The 20254-nt window shown below is 36.8% G+C and overlaps 1 protein-coding gene across 1 annotated transcript in view; it reads left to right on the top strand.

Moving 5' to 3' along the window:
* The window catches only part of gbe1a (glucan (1,4-alpha-), branching enzyme 1a), a 251831-nt gene that overhangs the window by 148136 nt on the left and 83441 nt on the right, over positions 1-20254 (top strand). The window contains exons 11-12 of the mRNA XM_056466954.1: positions 11542-11652; positions 13021-13192. Of these exons, the coding sequence (XP_056322929.1) occupies positions 11542-11652; positions 13021-13192 (283 nt within the window). The remainder of the gene's footprint in view (positions 1-11541; positions 11653-13020; positions 13193-20254) is intronic.

Raw genomic sequence — 20254 nt, forward strand, 5'->3', positions numbered from 1 at the left:
ATACCTTCATTAATTAGGGGTCGCCACAGTGGAATGAACCGCAAACTTACCCAGCATATGTTATGCCACAGCAGATGCCCTTCCAGCCACATCCCAGCACTGGGAAACACCCATACACTCTTGCATTCATACATATACACTATGGCCAATGTAGCTTATTCAGTTCACCTACAGCGCATGCCTTTGAACTGTGGGATAAACCGGAGCACCAGGAGAAAATCCACACGAACACGGGGTGAACATGCAAACTCCACACAGAAGTGCCAACTGCCCCGAGCTGGGCCGCGTATCAGCGACCTTCTTGTTGTGATGCAACAGTGCTACCCACTGCGCCACACTGTCACTATAATATAATATAATATAATATAATATAATATAATATAATATAATATAATATAATATAATATAATATAATATAATATAATATAATATAATATAACATAATATAACATAATATAATATAATATAATATAACATAATATAATATAATATAAAGTTTTGACAACTAATTCTATACATCAAGTTTTGACAACTAATTCTATACATCCTCAGGTTTAAACAAAATACTCAAAGACAAAATGTTTGTTGCTGTTTTTTCTGAAAATTAATACATTAATTATTTAATGTTCTGAATTTTGAGGGTCATAAAGTTCTTGCAAACTTTTGTTTCTATAGTAAAAAGTACCTAAATGTTTGTCAAACCAGGACTGAATGCATCATAAGTGCTTAGTAAATTAATTTAAGTTTATTTTATTCATTCATTCTTCTTTTCATTCTTTCACATGGCTTCAGAAGATGTAGAAAGGATTATTTTATTGTGCTTTTTACCCCATTTACTTTTTTCATTTGTGTTCTGGGGAGGTTTGACTATTTGACTGAACTTTTCCTTTAAAGGTCTGAATATAGACTAATAATGAAGACAACATTAGAATTTTAAAAACATGTACACAAATTAAACACGATTTGGTTAAGCAGAACCTTTTTCTGTCCTCTACTTTACTACATATGCATGCATGGATAATTATGCTTGTTAAATCAGCAAATCATAAACCGTAACCTTGTAACAGAGGTTGCAATTAAATGTATAAACAACTTCTTGCAATTGCGTAAATCAGTTTTAAAAGGAGCACAAATCTGAAAGTGACTTTATGTGAGTATAACTCACTTTTGTTTTGTTTTCCATGCATGGTCACCCCTCCTTTATGATATAAGGACAAAGGCAACGAGGCAGTAAAATCTTTAATGAGTTGTGCTGTCCCTCTACAGCTTGTGATTAATGCTGTTTTTCAGTTTTATAGGATTCTTCTTTGAGTAGACGTTCTTAGACATGAAGATCAGTGGTAAGGATTTACAGCTCATTATCGTATACTGCCAAGGTGTCTGTGCCAGTGCTAAAACGTGTTAAAGTAGTACAAAGAACATTGAGCTTTAAACGTTACGTGCTTTGTGTCAGCCTTTTTAATTTAATAAATGTATCATTTTTGGAGCTTTGGTGTCGCCGCCTTTGTTGAATATATAATTTGCACCTTTTGCGTTTTTTGGCTGAGCACCCATAAGAGGGATGTGAATGGTTTTGAACAGTTTTTCATGGATTGTTTAAAAATGGTTGGCATTCACCTTTTTGGATCCTGCATTAATTTCAATTGACACTGCATGTATAAACATACACTTGAATGTTATATATACACTGTAAAAATGATTTGTACACTCAACCTAACTTAGTTAAGTCATCTTGTTGCATTGACTCAGTTAAGTCGTATTCACTTAATTCTCTAAGTTTCCTTTTCTTAAAATGTTTAGTTGACAGAGTTAAATAATTGACCCAACTACTTATTTCAAGTTAACTGGACTTGCAAAGTTTAGTTTTATTAGGTAAGTTTTAAAACTTACATTATTAAGTTAGCAGAACTTGCCAAGTTAAGTTTAAATGCATTAACTTAAATTTTCACGTTCACTGAATTTAATCTAGCAGACCAATCTATTGACCCACCCTCCTCCTTCCCTAAACTCAACTAATTTTATCAATTGACCTGCCCACCCACTTACTTCCCTAAACCTAACCAACGGTTTACAAAAGCCATGCAGAAAAAGAAAAACCCTTGTCTGATTTTCAACTTGTTCATTTTATTTTTGGGATACTGTTTTTGTTTGACCTCATTTCTGGAACCGCTCTTCCCTGGACTCGATCCCCATCGTCGTCATCGTCGTCAACTCCTCTCTGCATCTGAAGTCCGCTGACGTACACGACAAACTGGACAAACTGGTTGCAGCGGGAAAACCCTCCACACGGAGGTTAGCAGTTTGCTGGTAAGCGCGAAAAGGAACGGCGACATACCACCCCGTAGCAATCGTTTAAAAACTGAAATGCAGCCATACTTACCTCCGGCTACATTATTCGCTGCCTCCAGAAACGTCCATGGGACTACGTTTTCAGAATGAGCCTGTGTTGATTTTTTTTGTTTGTTTGTTTGTTTGTTTGTTTGATCTATGGTACCCTTTAAAACAGGAAAAATTTACTTCTCAATTTTTCAGCAACTTGAAATAATCCATAATTCAGGGCTGAAGGGGTTCAAATTAGTAACATTAACCGATTTCTTATGCAGATAGATCAAAAAAGCCTTTTTCCCTTTGAAATGATATAAACAGATGGATCAAGGAAATAGTGTTAAGATTGTAAATAGAGTCCATTTAGAATTCGCATTAGAGTAATACCTGCATTTAAGCTCTAATAATAACTTACAAGAAACAAATGAGCTTACAAGTCACTGTAAATGGAACGAATGAGAGTAATATGAAGAAAAATAAGGATATTTCTTCAAATGAAAAATAGAGACAGTGTGTGTGTGTGTGTATACAGGACAGTTTACTTCACAGCAAAGCCCCAGACGAGAGATCATGTAGGAGGAGACTCCTCTTATCTCAGTGAGAACTTAAAAAACATGTGAATGTGAAGGCAAAACAACCAGCTGTTAAAATGTCACCACAGCGTAAATGCAACCATCCTCTATGGAGCCTGATCCTATCACAGGCCTCATCCTATCAGTAAAACACATTGCTGCTAATGACATGACGAGAGTCAGTCCCATCAGGGAAAACAGGGAGCAGGCCTAATAAGGAGGGAAAAGTGGTGTTTAAACCAGGAAGTTTCAGAGGAGAGCGGTCGTGAAAATGTAGGTGGAAGATGTCTCCCCTTCCGCTGACAGAATGAGAAAGCAGGAGCGATACAGGACTGATAGAGAGTGGGAGGCTGGAGAAAGAGTAGATGGCAGGGCATAGCCGCATTGATTGGCTCCTGCTCGCCCGTGGGCTCTGTCGATTGTGCCCCCTCTTAAAAGGTTGCAGTGTTATTAAAAGGTTTCCTTTATCTGTCCGTCACCCTTCTGCTGTGAGGATGGCGAGCAGGAGAGGAGGAGCCGAGAGAGATGGGCCTGTCAGAGTCACTTCTTTTCTGTGTCTTTACTCCCTGCAGTAATTCCCTCCACAGCCAGGCAGCATCCTACTGGTGTTACTGCCATTACTAGACGCTCATTTGTGATAATGACTTATAAATGTAACTGTATTTGTCCTGCGTTATTGAAAACAGCTTGTAAACTTTACAAAGTTGCGGTTGCTGTATGCAGGGCTGGGCAAAAATACATTGAAATGTATTTTAAATTAAAATACCAAAAACCTTAATTTTAGGTTTATCAAAAAAACTACAAAACACAGCAGCCACGAGTGTATTAAAATAAAACCCTGTATTTTGTATTTTAAAAATACTACAAAATACTTTTACAAAGGAGCATGACATTTCTTTGCAAACCTTCCATTAATTAGACCTATTTGATCAGTCCCTTCACCATTAAACTTAGTGAAGTAAACAATGTTTCATAGCAAATGTGGTCAGTAAACTTGCCATCCTTCTCTACATTGATTAATAAACCTCTTAATATTTTAAAAGGGTGATAAATAAAAAGTTAATTAAAAAAAATTGTTTGCAGAATTTTCCTGAAATCTAGTTTTTTTGCTATTGATCTCTTTAGTTCTCAATGTAAAAAACTGTATTAGGAGGTTTTGATAACTAAATATTTGTGTTTTATTTGTTGTGACATCTTAAGGCTTACATCGTTTCTCTTCATTAACTAAACAGTGGACAACGAAGTATTGTAGGAATCGCCACTGTAGGACTTATTTTTATGTTGTTTGTTTTAACGACAATCATTTGGCATTAGCAATCCATCCAAAACTAATGTTATTTGTACAGTACTCTTTCTCTTTTTTCAATTCTTCTTCAATAAGAGTCAATAACATCCAAAGCAATCATTTTTATGATGTCTTGATGAAGATTTCTTTTATAGTATAGAAGTCTTTTACAGTATTTTAAAAATACAAGACACTAAAGTATTTTGATACAAAATATTAAGCTATTTTCATCAGCCCTATAAAATACAAATTACAAAATACTATTTTGTATTTAAAATACATATGGCTGTATATTGATGTCTTAGACGGCTTTAAGGTTGATAAGTGGCTGAAATCACTTTAGCACTGGAACTATCAGAATTCTATAACTACTAGAGTGTATACTCTATTTATTATTACTACTATTTATTTATTTTCTTTTGTTTTTACATATTTACATTTGAAGCTTCTATTGAGATTTTAGAATTAAGCTTTGAATGTCTGTCGTTAAATTTGATTAATTGGTCACCCTAAAAAGTAATGTATCTTATAATTGTTTATATACTAGATAGAAAATGTTTTTGAAAGTTTGGTTCTTTAAAGTTTGAAAGACATATGTTTGAAGTAAATTTATGTTTTTGCTGGCAGAAAGTTGCTAGGCAACAGAGGCACGAAGCGGATGCTGAAATTCATGTTGTCGATTTAACTGTTATGTTCATTTAAAGTAGAAATACCCAGAACTCTTTTGTGTTTTGTCATTTTAAATGAAATAACAATGTTAGAATTAAATATACACATTTAGGAAAAGTCAGGGAATTTGGTTATGCAGGTTTTATTTTTAAAAAAATATTAAATTACAAAATTCTAAAACTGTCAAAATGATTTCTTTGGTAGTGTTAAAATTAGCTTAGCAGATCCCCTTACCTACTGTAACCAATGAGCCTGGCTTGGTTGGGAGAACAGGCACACAATGAAAACCATATTCTAGCCTTTTTGGTAAGTCTGTTTAGATTTTTTTGCATAGATGTTCAGCCAGATGACCAGCAAGTGACAAGAGCTCTTTCAACCAAGGTAAACAGACCTGCATACCTGAAGATTAATTAGACCATCTGTAAACCTGATTTCCTGACAATTAGGTTGGCCTGTTTCTCATATTTTGCTGTTATGCTGTTGAATAGCAAACACATGGTAACAGACTTGCAATGAATCTGATCCTCATGTAGTCTGGTTGGTGTTTATGAGACAAGTGGCTGCCCAGCAGATAAATGGCAGACAAAACTTCCCATTTGATCAAAAAACAGTCCACCATAACTAGTCTAGCCTTGTTGTTAGACCAGTTAACAATGACAGAGGCAGTCATTTTGACAATTGTTAAATCTTGTATATTAAGAACTTGGCTGCACGGTGGAGCAGTGGGTAGCACGTTCGCCTCACAGCAAGAAGGTCACTGGTTCGAGCCTTGGCTGGGTCAGTTGGCATTTCTGTGTGAAGTTTGAATGTTCTCCCTGTGTTCGTGTAGGTTTCCTCTGTGTGCTCCGGTTTCCCCCACAGTCCAAAGACATGCACTATAGGTGAATTGGATAAGCTAAACTGTCCATAGTGTATGTGTGTGAATAAGTGTGTTTCCCAGAGATGGGTTGCAGCTGGAAGGGCTTTCGCTACATAACACATATGCTGGATAAGTTGGCGGTTCATTCCGCTGTGGCAACCCCAGATCAATAAAGGGATTAAGCAGAAAAGAAAATGAATGAATGAATATTAATAAGTTTGTTAAAATAAAACCCATGCGGCACGATGGCTCAGTGGTTAGCACTGTCACCTAACAGCAAGAAGGTCGCTGCTTCGAGTCCCGACGGGACCAGTTGGCATGTTCTTCCTGTGTTGGCATGGGTTTCCTCTGCGTATAAGTGAATTGAAGAAAACTAAATCGGCAATAGTGTGTGTGTGTGTGTGTGTGTGTGTGCGTGTGTGTGTGTGTGTGTGTGTGTGTGTGTGTGTGTGTGTGTGTGAGTGAGTGTGTATGGGTGTTTTCCAGTACTGAGTTGTGGCTAGAAGGGCATCCACTGTGTAAAACATATGCTGAAATAGTTGGTGGTTAATTCCTCTGTGGCAACCTCTGAAATAGAGACTAAACCAAAGGTGAATGAATGAATGAATGAAATAAAACTCAAATAACCCATATTCCCTGACTTCTTATACATGTGTGTATATTTCATTCTAACATTGTTATTTTATTGAAATTACAAAACACAAGAAGTGTTTTGAGTGATTCTAACTTGAATGGCCATAACGATCAGTGCTTAAATTTCAGCATTAGCTGCTTTCTCTGGTGCCTTTCAATATGCCTCCCTTACTTTTGTTTCGTCTAACAAATAGCTGATAGCAAAAAAATAGAACTTTACTTCAGACATGTCTTTCAAACTTTCACAAACACTGTGGTGAAAAAACTCTGCTTGACAGACAATGTGAGGTATGCAGCTTTGTGGACTGTCTAGACCTATAATTCTAGTACACTTTCAGAAATAAAGGTACAACAACTGTCACTGGGGCATCACTTTTTCAAATAACGTTTGTAGCATATAGGTTTACATTTGTACCTTATAAGCAGGGCTTAATTTGTGCCTCTGAAATCTGATCCGGCACCTCATTTTACCGATCCCCTTTCTCAACTGCCCTCCTCCCCCTTCCGCTGTTCACTTTCCCTTTCTTCCACGACTCCCCAGCCCTCTTCACTTTCATCCGCGACACCCCTCCGCCATCCAACGCCCCGCATTCCCCGATCTTCAGCGGGGCCCAAAGTAACACTTTTTGGTTTTGGTCAAATAATGAACAAAGTAATGGGGTTAGACAAACCATATTTTTTAACAACAACACACAAATGACTCCTACAAATGAGCACTGGAATTATGATGGCCGGACCTATGGTTTCTGTGCAGTATTGCCAAACTGCCAGGAGTAAAAATGTTACTATTTACCCCACCTTTGGGGCAAGTTGCAACAGATAGAGGGTTAATTGTAACACATGCATGTAAAGGCACATTTCACACAATTAATTTAAACTCAGTTTACTTTAAATAGTAGCTATATTTCCTCAGTAGTTGGCTCATTTCTTTTTTATTCTACATAGCACAGTATGTTTATGTATTTATTTGTTTATTGGATAAACACATTTGAATCTATTTGCATTATTATCCATTTATCCATTATTATACAATATAATGCATTTATTTGCATTATTAGCAATAAAATATATTTTCTATTAAAAAACATTTCTATTTAAAAATTTCTCAACATTACACTCAAAATTCTAAAAACTATTTTGCAAATTTATGTCCAACAGTGTGTGGCTTAATTGTAACACCCTGTTACAACTAACCCCGCTTTGTAATGTTTTCCTCAAAACTGGCTAGCAGTCACTGCGTGTTTCTTACATCTTTCAAAATGTCTTTTAGCCTAGAAAACGGTAATCAAGATTTTACTTTCATACCTTCACAGATTTTTTAAAATAAAAAGATATTGAGTATAAAAAAATACTTTTATGCCGCAAAAATGGTTTCTCTTGTGTTTCTCATCCAAATTTCGCCGAAATTTTTCAATAATTGGCAGGAAGACATCTGCTGACACTGTGGTGAAAACCATGAAAGCACGCTATGTTTTACCCTGAGCAAATACCTTAAAACTCAGTGTTACATTTAACCCCGCGTTCATTTGTGCCCCACACTCCCCTACTCAAAAAGTACAAAATTGTACCTTTAAAGTACTAATGTGTAACAAAGTACTCGTACAATACAGAAGTAAACCTTTTGAAATGGTACTGCCCCAGTGACAGTTTAATACACTTCTGAAAGTGTAGTTCCAGCTTTAAACCATCAGAGGACTACATTCCAAGACTTAGTTTATTTTTTTCTTACACCAGTCTAACCACCAAACTGACCTTCAGATAGCCATGTTGGTTACCAAAACGCTACTAGTTGATCAGCAGACAAAAGGTCAACACCCTTCTAAAACTGCCAATAACTAGTTTGGTCTTTCAGATCTCATTAGGCTTGTTTCAGCAATTTTCCTCTCTGGATTAATGGAGAAGATATTATTTTAAGTATAAACTTTTTCTCTCACTTTACTATCTTACTGTCTGTTTCTCCTCACCCCATCACCTTATTCTTATAAACAAACCCTAAACAAACATCAGCCTCCTGACTAGTTATCAGTATGCTCTGAAATGTTTATAAAATGAAATGATGTGCCAAATGAATATGCTCACCAGGGGAAAAAAACATCCTGAGGTAAATACTCATAATCAGAAACAGGTGTCTCACAGCAGGCAGGTGTTTGTGTTCGTTAGAGTGAGTTCGAGCAGCGCATAGACTTTAATCCTGCGTTCTGATGAAGAGTGCCAGCCTTGCTCTAGTATCCAGCTGTGTTCGTTGACCCTTGGCCGCTCAAATCGTGTCCGATCAACACAGAACAGTCGCAAACTAGAAACAGTTTGATAGGTCACCTTTTGCAAACAGAACTTTCATCCTTCGCTTCGACTCTTTCAAAGTGTGAGCTCATTCTCAAATAAGTCATTGGAGGACAACACAGAGCACTGATCCAGTCGATGACCTGAACACTGCTCCGCTGAGTCCAAACATAGCCATCGACCCGATCCCGCAAAGTGCGCCAAATCACCGACCCAGAACTACAGACTGTATTGGCGAAGTCAATGGGATTCACCAGGTCTGACCGTTAATGTGGTCAATGAGCCAGTCTTCCACTAAATACAGATTCTGCTTCAAGATGGCTGTTCCACAACAAGGGACATGGGAAAGACAGAGGCCAGGGGACGGGCATCTGAATGCAGAGTGGCAATCTGGGATTTTACACATGAAGGATCCCACACCTGGTCTGTAGAGAACTTTCAGGCCATTGTGTTCGCTACATTGAGTTTCATCCCGAGTTGACTCTCAGATGCAGCTCTGACCTCAGCTTGACTCTGTGACAAAAACGAGTCGCCCGAGTGGTCCGCCTGTCATTTTCCATTCAAAGACTCATGCATCCTCTGACTGATTCAGTAGCATTCATTCATGCAAGATGATTTAGCGCACAGGTCCAGTGTTCACATTCAGCTTACAATTACTGCATCCTAATCCTTTAGATCTGATATTATTCGGTTCCTCCTAATTTTTGTGACTTTATGTAACGCTTTACTTTAAGGGGGTGTTCATAAGACTGTCATGATATCTTTATAAGCGTGACATGACACATGAGATTTTATGCATGCTTATGACAACTGTCATCAAGTGTCATTAGCTCAGTTATGTCGTTTTAAATGCATAAATAATCAATTATAACATTTGTCTTTGTCATAACAACTTGATATTACCAAGACAACATAACTTGTCACGAATCTGTTTATGACTTTCTTTTTTCCAGTGGAACAAATTTCTTATTAAAACTGCCATTACTCTGACAAATTATTTTATTACAGTCAATAATAATTAATGGCAATTAACGACATTTATTTATGAAACACTCATTAAAAATGACACAACTGAGCAAATGACACATAATGACAGTTGCCATAAGGATACATAAAAAACTATTCATATTCATGATGTGCAGGTCATTACTCTGTAAAGAATGCTGGGTTACACTCAGTCCATTTGTGTTGGGACAACATGCAGGAATTACAGTAAGTTAGCGTATTAGTTTTTACAAATATAAAGTCCATCCGAAAGTATTGATAGCGCTTCAGTTTTTCCACATTTTTTTATGTTACAGCCTTTTCCCAAAATGGATTAAATTCATTTATTTAAATTCATTTATTTAAAAAATAAAAAAACAGAAAAATCACATGTAGATAAGTATTCACAGGCTTTGCTCAATACTTTGTTGATGCACCTTTGGCAGCAATTACAGCCTCAAGTCTTGTTTAATATGATGCCACAAGCTTGGCACACCTGTCTTTGGGAATTTTTGCCCATTCCTCTTTGGTGTACCCCTCCATGAGGTTGGATGGGAAGCGATTGATGTACAGCCAATTTCATATCTCTCCAGAGATGTTCAATAGGATTTAGGTCTCGGCTCTGGCTGGGCCACTCAAGGACATTCACTGAGTTGTTGTGAAGCCACTAAATTGATATTTTGGTGGTGTGCTTTGGGTCATTGTCCTGTTGGAAGATGAACTGGCTTCATCTTTCCCTCTTGAACTTAATCTTCAAGTTCCTGCTGCTGAAAAACATCCCCACAGCATGATGCTGCTACCAACATGCTTCACTGTAAGGATGGTATTAGCCTGTGATGTGCAGTGTCTGGTTTTCTCCAAACGTAACGCCTGGCATTTACTCCAAAGAGTTGAATTTTAGTCCCATCAGACCAGAGAATTTAGTTTCTTATGGTCTGAGAGTCCTTCAGATGCCTTTTGGCAATTTTCAGGCAGGGAGTGGCTTCCGTCTGGCCATTCTACCATACAGGCCTGATTGGTGGATTGCTGCACAGACGGTTGTCCTTCTGTAAGGGTCTCCTCTCGCCACAGAAGAATGCTGGAGCTCAGACAGAGTGACCATCAGGTTATTGATCACCTCCCTGACTAAGGCTCTTCTCCCCCCATCGCTCAGCTTAGATGGCCGGACAGCTCTAGGAAGAGTCCTGGTGGTTCCAAAAATTTCCATTTACAGATGATGGAGTCCATTGTGCTCATTGGAACTTTCAGAGCAGCAGAAATTTTTCTGTAACCTTACCCAGCCTCGGGCCTTGAGACAATCCTGTCTCGGAGGTCTACAGACAGTTCCTTTGTCTTCATGCTTGGTTTGTGCTTTGACATGCACTGTCAACCCTGGGACCTTATGTAGACAGGTGTATTCAAATCATGTCCAATCAACTGAATTTACCACAAGTGAACTCCAATTAAGCTGCTGAAACATCTCAAGAGTGATCAGTGGAAACAGAATGTACTTGAGCTCAATTTAGAGCTTTACAGCAGAGGCTGTCAATACTTATGTACATGTGATTTTTCAGGTTGTTTAGTTTCAAGAAATTTGCAACAATTTCTCAATTTTTCATATTGTCATTATGGGATATTGTGTGTAGAATTTTGGAATTTGAAAATTTCCATTTGGAATGAGGCTGTAACATGAAAAATGTGGAAAAAGTGAAGCGCTATGAATACTTTCCAAATGCACTGTAAGTGGACTGAAGATAAAACTATTAATTTGTCACAAAAACTCAAGAAGTGTGTTGTTTCAGCTCATTTTAAATAAAAAGTTTGAACAAACAGCATTTTTGAGAGTATTATAAAGGTCTTATAAACACTACTTCAAGTGAAGTGTTACCTGACTTTATATACAGCAAAGCTCATGATCTTTTCAACCTTTTTTTTTTATTTATTGCCCATCCAAGGTACTGAAGGAAGTTCGGGATGAGGACTGGGATTTGAGGAACATTGTTTACACTCTGATCAACAGAAGAAGGGGGGAGGCTTCTGTCACTTATGCTGAGAGCCATGACCAGGTTAGCCATTTGTTTTTATGAGAGACAAGTGATACATACTGAAAAATTTCTGATCGCATAGCTGTCTAATTGTGATAAGGCAAGGTGTAAATGCCTTTAAAATGCATTCAAGATGGATATAAAATGGAAGTGGTTTGGGACTAGGGCTGTGCAATTTGGGGAAAATATCTAATAGCAATTTTTTTTTTTTTTTTTTTTTTTTTAACAGATAATGCGATTTTGATTTGATTTGCAATTTAATTTTGTTGTCAAGCTTTAGCTCAATAATCTGTATTGTAGCTTCTTACTGCTAAAATGCAGTGAGTGTTAATTAAAAAAGGAACATAAAAGATATTACTTTATCTTAGCAAACATTCCTGAAATTGTACTTTGCTCTTTCATATTGAAAGACTCTGTTTTTGCCTTACCTAACTTTGTTTCTTATTAAAGATTTTTTTGCTATTAATAAATGTCCACAAAGAAGCAAGTTGCTTTTCGTTGACTACGTTCATCAACTCTCGGTAGCTCAGTGGAAACGTGACTCGCCTCTCATGCCAGAGACCCGAGTTCTATCCCCGACTCTGACAGGCAAAGAAGAAGTGCAAGATAAAGACAATGAAGACCAAGATGAAGACCAAGCAGACAACTAAGACCCAGAAAACAACAAAGACAAACATGTCGACGATGACGAAGACCGTAAAGATCAAGAAAATGAAGACAAAGAAGATGACAAAGAAGATGAAGATGAAAACCAAGCTGTCGACAGAGAAGATGATCAGATGAAGACCAAAGATCAACCAATGTGCACAGCATATTGTACATGTATTTGACACTCACACTCTATAGACAAATGATAATCTTTCAAATGATGACTCTTACTCTTTAACCGTTAACCCACAACTTCTCCAATTTTCGATTTTAAATAAACATTGAGCAAAAACTTCCTTTTAGCCAGCTTTACCAGAAAACTGTGTACTTTGTGCTTCTTACTTTGTTTTGTTTTTTTATTCTTACCACCTATTTAATTATTTATTATTACACCTTTGTAATAATAACCTAAAATAGTCCCATGATAATGGAGCAAACATTACAAACAAACAGGGGGAAAGATCAACAAATGTTCACACACATTTAACATATTAACACATTGTACATGTATTTGAGCACTCTATAGACAAATCATGGCTCTTACAGTCTTAAACCATTAAACCATAACTTCCCCCCTTTTTGATTTTAAATGCTATAAACATCTAGCAAAAACGTCCTTGATCAGACAGCTTTACAAGTAGGATAGTGATTGTCAGCTAAATTTGGATAGTCACCATTCTCAATTGTTTTCTTCATATTGGATCAAGTTGAACATGCTGATATCTTTATGTTTGTTACCAGGCATTGGTTGGGGACAAGTCGCTGGCATTTTGGCTGATGGACAAAGAGATGTACACCAACATGAGCGCTCTTACTACCATGACGCCTGTTATAGACCGTGGCATCCAGCTGCATAAACTCATCCGTCTGCTCACTCACAGTCTCGGAGGGGAGGGCTACCTCAACTTCATGGGTGAGTCTCCTTGGAAACTAGTTGTGCTGTTTTGTGCTTCTACTGAAGAAGAAGTGGGTTTGTTGGCATTTTGGGCTGGCGTAAGCTAGTTTTAAAGTTGTTAGTCATATTTTAAAAAGTATAAAGGTTTGTGCTGATTAAAGAGTTTTGAATCTCTCTTCTTAAGTTTTATTTGCAATAGAATTTTTCAGGAAAAACAATAGGTTTTCTAAAATACAAACTTATTTCAAAAGGAAAAATATGTAACTGTATACACATCACATCACAGGGAAAGAAACCATGCTTTGCGCTGAGCCTGAAGCGGTAAAAGATTGCTGTCTGGATGAGTAAAGATGTCTTTCATTACAAGCGCAGTCCTCTTCTATCAAACACATAAAAGCATTTCACTTTGTCTGCTCATCCATGTCTGTGCGACGGTACTAAAAACGTACGGTACTAAAAAAATATGTCCAAAGGTCACCATCTTTGTATCTTTCCATCTGCAAATAGAAAGTAAAGCCACTTTGGTATAATTGCACACAAAGGCGGATGGCAGAACACATTCAGAAAGGAAGGGGAAAAAAGAAAAATATGCCTGAGACTTGAAACAGCCAAGGCCAGACGGCAAACAGCAGCGCCATCAGATCGATGGCGAGGCAGTCGTTTAGCCCGTGTTGAGCGAGAACAAATTGTTCGAGCAAAAGAATCAATCTGACATGTCAAGCCTAAAGCTCCTCATCCTCGAAAAATTCCTCTTAACTCAAAGCGAGAGAAAGGCCAGCACTGGGGGGAGGGGGATGGGGTAATATTTGGTGAACATGGAAAAAGACATATCTTCATTTCAAGAGGAAATTGTGTCTATGACATCCAAGATTTGCTCTTTTTTTTTTGGGAAGTCATAAAATTCTGCTCAGAGTTATGTATAATTTCAATTTTTACTTCAATTCACTGTTTGGTTTATTTTGCTGAAACTGGGTTCCTGCCTCAGAGTAAAATGTGATTTTATATTTGTGTACTGTTTGCATATCTACATTCTTAAAATAAATGACATTTACCTGAGGACTAAAATTGTTTAGGACAAGTTTCAGAGAATAATATTTAAAATGTTTCAGAGAATATGTTGAAGTTGCAGAAAGGAGAAAGTTTTCACACACTCCTTTGAATTATTTGTTTAACTCAGCTGTTGTATAGGAACAATAATGAAAGTCTCGGCTCCGAAATAAACAAACCAAAGAATGAAATAAATAAATCTATTGAACATAGGGGAAGGAAGGATACAGATAATTAAACAAAGATAAGCCGGTAACACTTTAAAATAAGTTTCCAACAGTTCATATTAGTTAATGTATTTAGTAACATAAACAGACCAGAAATAATGCATTTATTAAAGTATTTATTTATGTGTTAATGTTAGGTAATGAAAATAAAGTTGAGGGTGTCATGGTGGCGCAGTGTCACGCCTCACAGCAAGAAGGCCACTGGTTCAAGCGTCGGCTGGGTCAGTTGGTGTTTCTGTGTGGAGTTTGTATGTTCTCCCCGTGTTCGTGTGGGTTTCCTCCGGGTGCTCCAGTTTCCTCCACAGTCCAAAGGCCTGCAGTACAGGTGAATTGAACAAGCTAAATTGGCCGTAGTGTATGTGTGAATGCACAAGTGTATGGGTGTTTCCCAGTGATGGGTTGCGGCTGGAAGGGCATCCACTGCGTTAAACATATGATGGATAAGTTGGCGGTTCATTCTGCTGTGGCGACCCCAGATTAATAAAGGGACTAAGCTGAAAGGAAAATGAATGAATGAAGTTGTTTGCTGTTAGTTCTTGTTAACTCGCAGTGCATTACTCACAATGCATTATTACATGTTAAACTATAATTAATAAATGCTGTACAATTATTGTTCAATCTTGGTAAATACATTAACTAACATTATTTTAAGACCTTATTGTAAAGTGTGAGTGAGCTTTTTTTAGGTTATTTTGTTACAATACACCCTGTAAAAACACCCTGTAAAAAACAATAGTTATTTACCTAAGCAAAAAAAGTTGACTTTACTTTAAGAAGTAAGTAAACCCATTGGAACTTGGAACTGTTAAGTTGATTTTACTTAATCTTATAATTACACTACTTAATAATTTTGAGGTTGCGAGTTTACTCACTTTTTAAGGTCAGCTAATTGCTTTAAAAGTGAAGTCAACTATTCTCATTCAACTTTTTACAATGTATGGTGTAACTCACAACAAAACTTGTCAATAATCTGTCTATTTTAGGTTTTTTGAAAACTTCACCTCTATGTATATTCAAACATGTATGAGTTTCTTTCTTCTGTTGAACACAAAATAAGGTATTTGGTGAATGTGTGCAGTTGTGGACAAGTATTGTTTTTCAGTGACTTTTCAGTAGTTTTTTATGTATTTTTTATGTAGTCAGAGTGAAGCCTCAGATTTTTGGTTACACATACATCAATTTATACAAATACTTACATATTTTATATGTTGCTGACAGAATTGACATTTTTGGTTTTACATTTAAACCCCCTTTGAATTTTTTTCTTCTTTTTTAAATATTTCCCAAATGATGTTTAACAGTGCAAGGAAATTTTCACAGTATGTCTGATAATATTTTTTCTTCTGGAGAAAGTCTTATTTGCTTTATTTCGGCTAGAATAAAAGCAGTTTTTAATTTTTAAAAAACATAATAAGGTCAAAATTGTTTGCCCCTTTAAGCTATTTTTTTTCGATAGTCTACAGAACAAACCATCGTTAAACAATTACTTTCCTTATTACCCTATCCTACCTAGTTAACCTAATTAACCTAGTTAAGCCTTTAAATGTCACTTTAAGCTGTATAGAAGTGTCATGAAAAATATCTAGTAAAATATTATTTACTGTCATCATGGCAAAGATCAAATAAATCAGTTATTAGAAATGAGTTATTAAAACTATAATGTTTAGAAATGTGATGAAAAAATCTCTCCGTTAAACAGAAATCATGATAATTCTGATTGCAGCTGTATATGCAAATAATTCATAAGATGCACATAGTTAGTCAAAATTATTAGCCCTCCTGTGATATATGTTTTTTCTTTCTTTTTCAAATATTTTCCAAATAGTGTTTAACAGAACAAGGAAATTTCCACAGTATTTTCTATATATATTTTTTTTAACTATTGTGGAGAAAGTCTCATTTGTTTTATTTTAGCTAGAATAAATATTTGGCTAGAATTAATAAAAAAAAAAAAAACATTTTAATTCTAATATCATTAGTGTTTTTTTTTTTTTTTTTTTTTTTTTTTTTTTTTTTTGATTGGCTACAGAATAAACCATTGTTATACAATGACTTACAAGTAATTACCCATACTTGCCTAGTTAATTTAATTAACCTAGTTAAGTTTTTAATTACCTTTAAATGTCACAGCTGAATATGAGCATCCTGAAAAATATTTAGTTATATTATTTTATAGTTATATTAAAATATTATTTTCTGTTAGCATGGCAATGATAAAATAAATCAGTTATTAGAAATGAGATATTAAAACTATTATGCTTAGAAATGTGTTAAAAAAAATTACCTCCCTTAAGCAGCAATTGGGGAAAAAAATATATTAAATTGTTAAAATTTAAATAATTCTGACGTCAACTCTATGACTGTAGAAAGCAATATATAATTTGTAACATCAGATTCTAGCGTTTTGTAGTGTAACTGTCAGCTCTACTGTTTTAACCAGCGTTTTTATTGAAGAACGAAGCAGTTGTGAATTGTGAAAAGAAGCACTTGGTAGAACACAGTGAGTTCGTCCTGGCTGTGTAGGTGAAAGACTTGACTGCACTCCTTCACAAATCAATGCTCAGTTTTGCTCAAATCCGTCCACACAAACACATCGATCTCTTTCTCCCCTCTAACGCCGTTAATTAGCATGCTGCAGCTACATCATCTCCTGCAGCAGCCGCCACGCTAGCGCAGCTCGGTAAATATTCCAGGCCGTTTCTGAGGTCGCTGTTTAAACTGTGAGAGCTGCTTCAGGCTTGGCAGATTAACATCCGCTGGTTCATGAGATGCTTGTGGTGCACGTCCATTCCTCTCTGCCCTCTTTTTTTCTCCGGATCATTGTGCTATTGGACATTGATGTTAGCAGTGTTCCTCCTCTGATTAGTAGTTCTCGCTCATTGACTTTGGCTCTCTCTCAGAGGGAGCGAGAGAACTGATCAAAAATCGTTACGCCTGTCTGCGCCGCCGTTTGTTATTACAACCATCATTGCTGGTTTCTGTTATTTATACTGTGCATGTATATGGGAGTGTTGCAGATCTGGTAGTGATCATATAAACATATATACACTCGATACACATCAATGAAAAAAAAAGTCTCTTACCTAAAACATCATATTAAAATGAATATAACTTAAAAAAATTAATTTAAGTAAGTGAAATTAAAATAAAAACATCTTGTCATGACTTTTTGATCATATCTTTTTACAGTAAAGAAGAGGTTGGGCATTCAAAATGTTTAAACATTCAGTGTGTTATTTGTCATTTAAATGTAACTATTTGTAAATGTTTACTTGTAATTAATTACAGGGTGTGAATTATACAATTCACAATTTACAATTAAACTTTTTCGGTAATGTTATTTTGTGTAACACATGCTTCAGTGAATCAAATTAAATGACAACTATTTAAATGCAACATAGTTAATTTTTCAGTTTTTTTCTGGGATAGTATTCTGACCTACAATATCCTGTGATTAGCTATTTACTGTAGGACAAACTATGTGTTACAATGGAGACGCTGGTAACAGGGAGTGCGGATCCACACGCATGGTTTATTAGCAGGATGGTCAGGCAAGCAACGGTCAACACAGGGGTAAACAGATGTATACAGGCAAATCCAGAGTCATGGTCAAATATCAGACAAGAGGTCAGAAGGCAGGCAGCAGATAACGTAAATAAACAAAACAAGGCACATGGTCAAAAACACAAGGCAAGGGAAATTGCATCATAATATTAGTTCAACAGATAACAAGACTCAGCAACTTGTGAGTTTGTGTGCTGACTTTATAGTCCTAGTAATCAGTTCATGAGTAGCTTCAGCTGTGTCTGTCTGCAATCATGGGGATCTAGGCCAGGTGTGTGAGTGCATGACTGGATCTTGTAGTCCATTTAATGGTCCATTAGCGATCTGCAGTTGCTAGATCTCTGATAATCATAACACTATGCATCTAATTTATACTTTACTTTTAGGCTATATGTAGAAACAAACAAGACAAGTGAACACTCACTATGTCTACTGGCTTGGAGTAATTGACACGATTATGCATTCACCGAGGTATAATCCATTTTAGGGGTGGTCATATGTTTATTTTCATTGCCTTGAAATTTTTGGTGTATTGATGAAGAATTTTACATTTTTAATAAAGCTAAAAGTTCCTGTTTGGCTCCAATAGAAAGCATTAAAAGAGTTTTTTTAAGTAGTGCCGAGTCATTACATTACTTGCTGAGTAAATAGGTATTTTTCAGACACAGATTCAGACACAGTTATTTAAATACAATTTTAATGATGTACACTCACTGGCCACATTATTAGGTACACCTTATTAGTACCAGGTTGGACCCGCTTTTGCCTTCAGAACTGCCTTAATCCTTCGTGGCATAGATTCAACAAGGTACTGGGAATATTCCTCAGAGATTTTGGTCCATATTGACGTGATAGCATTAGGCAGTTTCTGCAGATTCGTCGGCTGCACATCCATGATACGAATCTCCCATTCCACCACATCCCAAAGGTGCTCTATTGGATTAAGATATGGTGACTGTGGAGGCCATTTGAGTGCAGTGAACTCATTGTCATGTTCAAGAAACCAGTCTGAGATGATTTGCCCTTTATGACATGGCACATTATCCTGCTGTATGTAGCCATCAGAAGATGGGTACACTGTGGTCAGAAAGAGATGGACATGGTCAGCAACAATATTCAAGTAGGCTGTGACGTTGACAAAATGCTCAATTGGTACTAATGAGCCCAAAGTGTGCCAAGAAAATATCCCCCACATCATTACACCACCACTGCCGACCAGATCCGCTGACATAAGGCAGGATGGATCCATGCTTTTATGTTTTTGACACCAAATTCTGACCCTACCATCTGAATGGCGCAGCAGAAATCGAGACTCCTCAGACCAGGCAACGTCTTTCCAATCTTCTATCATCCAATTTGGTGAGCCTGTGCAAATTGTAGCCTCATTTTCCTGTTCTTATCTGACAGCAGTGGCACCTGGTGTGGTCTTCTGCTGCTGTAGCCCATCTGCCTCAAGGATCAATGTGTTGTGTGTTTAGAGAAGCTCTTCTGCATACCTCAGTTGTACTCAGTGGTTATTTGAGTTACTGTTGCCTTTCTATCAGCTCGAATCAGTCTGGCCATTCACCTCTGACCTCTGGCATCAACAAGGCATTTGTGCCCAAAGAACTGCCGCTCAATGGATATTTTCTCTCTTCCGGACCATTCTCTGTAAACCCTAGAGATGGCTGGGCGTGAAAATCCCAGTAGATCAGCAGTTTTTGAAATACTCAAACCAGCCCGTATGGAACCAACAACCATGCCACGTTCAAAGTCACTTAAATCACCTTTCTTCCCAGTTCTGATGCTCGGTTTGAACTGCAGCAGATCATCTTGACCATGCCTACATGACTAAATGCATTGGGTTGCTGCCATGTGACTGGCTGATTAGAAATTTGCGTAAACAAGCAGTTAGACAGGTTTACCTTATAAAGTGGTCGGTGAGTGTAATTTGTAATTAATGATTATTTTTAAGTAGCTTAACCAACACTTTCTTTTCTATATTTTCTTTCTTAAATGACTTGTTTCTTTTCCCCAACATGCCAGCAGATTAAAAAACCCTAGTTTAAACCCTGCTATCAGCGCAAAATACAAGGACTGAGGGTTAGCGTGGGAGAAATAAGAAGAAAGGGAATGAAATTTTCAAGTAAAACGGAGGTTAAATAAAAACAAGAACAAATCAGCCTGTCACTGGTGTATGCGGAAGTGCAAGCAGGAAAACAGCAGTCCTGATTAATAGAAATTTCAGCAGGAGATCAGAGAA

The sequence above is a fragment of the Danio aesculapii genome, chromosome 10 (assembly GCF_903798145.1).
Source record: "Danio aesculapii chromosome 10, fDanAes4.1, whole genome shotgun sequence".
NCBI classification, from domain to species: domain Eukaryota; kingdom Metazoa; phylum Chordata; class Actinopteri; order Cypriniformes; family Danionidae; genus Danio; species Danio aesculapii.